At 52.9% G+C, this 5,309-nt stretch overlaps 1 protein-coding gene across 1 annotated transcript in view; it reads left to right on the forward strand.

Moving 5' to 3' along the window:
- The window catches only part of LOC106821158 (discoidin domain-containing receptor 2-like), a 138,969-nt gene that overhangs the window by 118,827 nt on the left and 14,833 nt on the right, over positions 1 to 5,309 (forward strand). Inside the window, exon 5 of the mRNA XM_014825847.1 lies at positions 3,750 to 3,897. Within this exon, the coding sequence (XP_014681333.1) occupies positions 3,750 to 3,897 (148 nt within the window). The remainder of the gene's footprint in view (positions 1 to 3,749; positions 3,898 to 5,309) is intronic.

Consider the following 5,309-nt stretch of genomic DNA (forward strand, 5'->3'; position numbering starts at 1 on the left):
ATCCTCTGGCTGCGCTCTCTCTCTCTGCTCTGTCTCTCTCTCTCCTGCTCGTCTTTCTCTCTCGTCTGCTCATCTCTCTCGTCCTCTCTCTCTGCATCTCTCTGCTCTCTCTTCTCGTAGCTCTCTGGCTCTCTCTCGCTCTCTATCGTCTATCTCTATCTGTCTCTCATCGCTCTCGCTTTCCTTTCCCCTCTCTCCCGCTCTCGGCTCTCTCCGTCGTTCTCTTCTCTTCTCTCCTCTCTCTCTCTCTCTCTCTCAGCCTCTCTCCTCGCTGCCCTCTGATCGTCTTGTCTCTGGTCTCTCTCTCTCTCGCTCTCGTCTTCTCTCGTCTTGATAGTGGAGCGATCTCCTTCTGCTCTCGCCTCCTCTCTCTTCCGTCTCATCTCTCTCTCCGCTCTCTCTCTCTCTCTCCTCTCTCTCCTCTCTCGCTCTCCTATCTCATATGCCTACTATCTGTCCTCGCTCTCGCTCTCCTTCCCCTCTCTCCCTCTCTCTCCCTCTCTCGCTCTCTCTCTCTCTCTCTCTCTCTCTCGCTCTCTCTCTCTTTCTCTCTCTCTCTCTCTCTCGCTGGTTACATCAAGATATATGCACTTGCTATTGTATTCGTGTTTGCTTTTCCTTTCACCGCGCTATCAACGTCTGCTTGAGTACAACCAGTCAGTGCTGCGAGCGTGTGTCGGTGAGAGGCACAGCCGAACTGAACCCATGCACTCACATTGAACGTCCCTCTCGGGTAGTTTTGATGGTCCTGCAGAGCAAACATCGGCGGGTAGAGGGAGGGGGGCATATACTGTAAGACAGTCCGGTGGCCTGCAGACATCCTATGGGAGATGGGCCACGTCCTAGCTCTAGTACGATAGCCCTTCGCTCCGCCGCAGGGAGCGCGCAGGCCTGCGGCGGAGTGAAGGGCATCTCCGTTCTTACGGGGCTGTTTGCTATCACACGCACCCATACACACAAGGATGCACGCGCACCCACCCAACGACCCGTCACGCACCGCACATTACACACAAGGATTGCAGCGCGCACCCACCGCACGACGCAGCGCGCAACATACACACGAAGGCATCACGCGCACGGCCACCCACACGCAACGCGCACATACACATCAAGGATGCACGCGCGACCGCCACTCACACGCACCAGCGCCACGATACACACAGAGGAATGCACGCGGCAACTGCGGCACCCAACAAGACGGCACGGCGCACAATACACACAAGGATGCCCAAGCGCACGAACCACGCCACACCCCGCACGCGCACACGATACACACAAGGAATGCACGCGCACTTCCACCCAACATAGACGCAGCGCGCACATACACATGACACACAAGGTTGCACGCGCACCCACCGCCACACACACGCGCACGACACACACAAGGATGCAGCGCGCACATTTACACAAGATGGGCACTGCGGCGCCACCCACACGCACGCGCACATTGACACAAAAGGATGCACGCGCAACGCACGCCAACACCACGCGCAGCATACATAACAATGATGCACTGCGCACAGAAGCCACCACACGCACGCGCCAGCATAACACACAAGGATGCAGCAGCGCAACGCGCACGATACACACAAGGATGCACAGCGCGACTGGCCACTCCACAGCGCACGCGCGACGATACACGTGCAAGGATGGCACGCGCCGCAACCACGCACCACTGCGAGCGCGCGCATACACAGCAAGGGTGTACAGGGCACGCAACCCACACGACACGCGCGCACGCGCGCATACACAAAGAATGGCAACGCGCAACCCGACCACAGCACCGAGGCACATACACGCAAGATGGCAAGCGCAACCCACGCACCACGCACGGCCAGCATATACGCAGAGGATGCCAGCGCAACGCACCACACGCACGCAGCCGCATACCACACAAGGACTGTACGGGCGAAGCGCACGGACGCACGCGCAACGAGCACATACACACACACGGATACGCGCGCCATCACATGCACGCGCAACGAAGCACACAAAAGGATGCTACGGCGCACCCACGCAACGACACGACACCGCACCCATACACACAAGGATGCACGCGCACCCACCCACACGCACGCGCACATACACACAAGGATGCACGCGCACCCACCCACACGCACGCGCACATACACACAAGATGTACGCGCACCCACCCACACGCACGCGCGCATACAAACAAGGATGCACGCGCACCCACCCACACGCACGCGCGCATACACACAAGGATGCACGTGCACGCACGCGCACATACACACAAGATGTACGCGCACCCACCCACACGCACGCGCACATACACACAAGATGTACGCGCACGCACGCGCGCACATACATGCGTGCGAGCGACACCCACTCATTGCGGTCTCTCTCTTTCGCGCGCGCGCGCGCGTGTATAAACGTCTTAGCTTTCATCAGAACTCCCCATCTGTCCCCAGCCGATTATTCGTGATCAAATTGAAACCCCGACAAGCTATTATTTGCCGATGAATCCCCGCTATTGATCAATCCGTGGGCTTTTGACATTTTAAATAGTTCGGCAGCCGATTAGCCAGTACCGATCAGACTTGTCAGCGAGTGAGATTGAGATGGGTCTCAGACAGCGAGCGGTCTCGTGGGAGGCACTCAATAGCTGCGGTCTGATTCCGCCGTCTCTCGCTTTCACTCTCTTATCGCGTAGAAAAAGTCGAGGAAGCTGCGAGGAAGCTGCGAGAGATGAACGGGGGGAGGGGGGGGCTGAATGGTCGATTGACTCGCGCGACTGTGTGTGAAGGCGAATTCCTGGATCCGTGATCAATTTGAGAAGCGCGTGGAATTTACAATAGCTTCAGTGGTCGGCTTGCCATTGTCCACTTGTTTACATGGCAACGCTGTCAACGCGTCGTTTGTGTACGTCGCTGGTCTGTCGTGTGTCTGAGGCAATAGTAGAGAGCGCTGGCATCGTCAAGTCAGAGGTTATGTTCTGAGACGTGTAGAGTTTTGTTAAGCCGCGAATCACATGCAAATGTTGTATGTGTGCAGAGCGCGCGCGTGCGTGCTCGTGCGTGCGCGTGCGTGAGTGCGTGCCCGTGCGTGTGCATGTGTGTAACCTTCGCGCATCCATGCAAGGTCAGTATCGAATGCGCTCACGGATATTTAGCACTGTGATGAAGTGGGATTATCTGTTTTTCATGTGTAAAATTGTCGACGGCGTCGCAGCGACTTCAATCGCGATGATTATGAAATTTTCTCGTATATAAATCGCTCTCTTCATTACTCTTGTGCATCTAAAGTTCACCAAAGTCATTTACATTAAAGCGATTGCCTATTGTACGCGTCGCAAACGGAGGAGCTTTTGTGCGTGCGCTCGGAAAGACTCCAGCGCGTCCGGGAAGATAGTCCTGAACGTGAGGTTATCGTGAGTTGTCAGGGTAAGGGTTTTCTTAGCCTGAGCTCGCCTGAGCTCGCAGTGTATTGGGTCAGTCGTACAGGCACACGTACGCGCACACAGATCGTGCATGTGCGTACAGCTACAAGTACATGTAATGTAATGTAAGTACATGTAATGTAATGTAATGTAATGTAAGTACATGTAATGTAATGTACAAATAATGTAAACTCCTACATGAACAAATAAAATCACACAAACAGACAACTACATAAATAAATAAACACATCGAGGGGTATTGTGGGAGAGGGGTATCCCGGAGGCGTAAGGAAGGAGATTCTATGAGTGACTGTCAGGTATTGACACAGTCTTTTCTCTTCTTTTGCAGCTGTTTCCGGGCAACTCTAACACGTACATAGGCGTCAGCCGCGAGGTAGATCCGCCCATAACAGCCAGCAAGCTGCGCATCATCCCATTCAGCGAATACAAACGCACCGTCTGCATGAGAGTGGAGATATATGGATGCCCCTGGACAGGTAGGTGGCGCTGTGCTCGCTATATCGGCTGCTGACCAATGTAGGGAGAGACGTCGTATGAGCGCGCCCCACCGATATAGTCGTCTCGCTAGCTATCCCTCATAATATATACACGTGACGAATAACGCATGAGCATCTCGTTGAAGTTGGCGATGATATATCCCGGGTTTCCTTCTAGCTGTCGTGTCCAGGCCTCTAGCTGAAAGCTGATTCAGACGCAGATATAAATTGCGCGTCGAATTGCACGGCTGATCGAACAACACCAGTGCAGGGTGCCAATCTCTTTCCGAATGCGATCCCGGGTCGATTCTCACTCCAACGTAGGAAGGAATCTCTTGGATGGCTTTCCGCCTTACTACGTTGCGGTTTAACCTTGGGGGAGGGAGGGGATCTGGTGCGGGTGAGCTGCAGTGATAGGAGAGATGACGTGTGGTGGTTAATCATGGACACTGGATGCTGGTCAATTGCTGAGATTAAATGCTAATAGGTGCTGGTCACTCGGGTGCTGAAGTCACTGCTATTGCGGGCTGAAGGCACGTGATAGTGCGTGATATATACACTATCACATTATACGCACTCACGCAGTGAGCGCGTGATTGCGAAGAACTCAGTGAAGACACGATTTCTATCTGTAATATATATATATACATATATGTATATATATGTATATAAACACACTCACGCAGTGAGCGCGTGATTGCGAAGAACTCAGTGAAGACACGATTTCTATCTGTAATATATATATATACATATGGGTATATATATGTATATAAACATGGTATGGGCTTAGCACGAGCAATGTGGTGGGGGAGGACTTGATACTGCAGCCATTGCGTGTGCCCAGCGTAACCACTGTACATTTACGTCATAGACTACTGTATTCATTATAGTCTGTGAATCAGTCTGTCGTTGGGTATTTGCATAGATATATCTATGGTGTTTGTAAGTTTACGCCAGCGCACCTAGCGGAAGTGAACTGAATCGTGCATGTTTTCCAGGGAGATTTTCCAATAGATTTTCTAAATATGGTTTTTTAAACATTAAACCCAATAAATAACAAAAAGCAAAGTGTTAGAATCGAACCTGATGCGTAGGAATGAAGCACGAAAAATTTTCAGCTAGATTCGTGCACGCGCCTATAAGTTATGCAGGAACAAACAGAACGACACTACTCAAATTATTATATAGATACTTCCGCCTTCGTTCGGCCGCCTGCGAGTCAATCTACGTTATCACGTGCATCCACCACCGTAGCTGACTGACTGACATTTAGACGTGTCCAAGATTTTCCAAGGTTCCTCGGGGAGAAGGAAGGCCAGGCAAGGGTGGAGGAGGGCGGGAGATAGCTCGGTAGGAAGGCCAGGGAATGGTGGAGGAGGGCGGGCGGGGAGAAGGAAGGCCAGGCAAGGGTG

This window comes from Priapulus caudatus, unplaced genomic scaffold (genome assembly GCF_000485595.1).
Source record: "Priapulus caudatus unplaced genomic scaffold, Priapulus_caudatus-5.0.1 Scaffold61, whole genome shotgun sequence".
Lineage (NCBI taxonomy): Eukaryota > Metazoa > Priapulida > Priapulimorpha > Priapulimorphida > Priapulidae > Priapulus > Priapulus caudatus.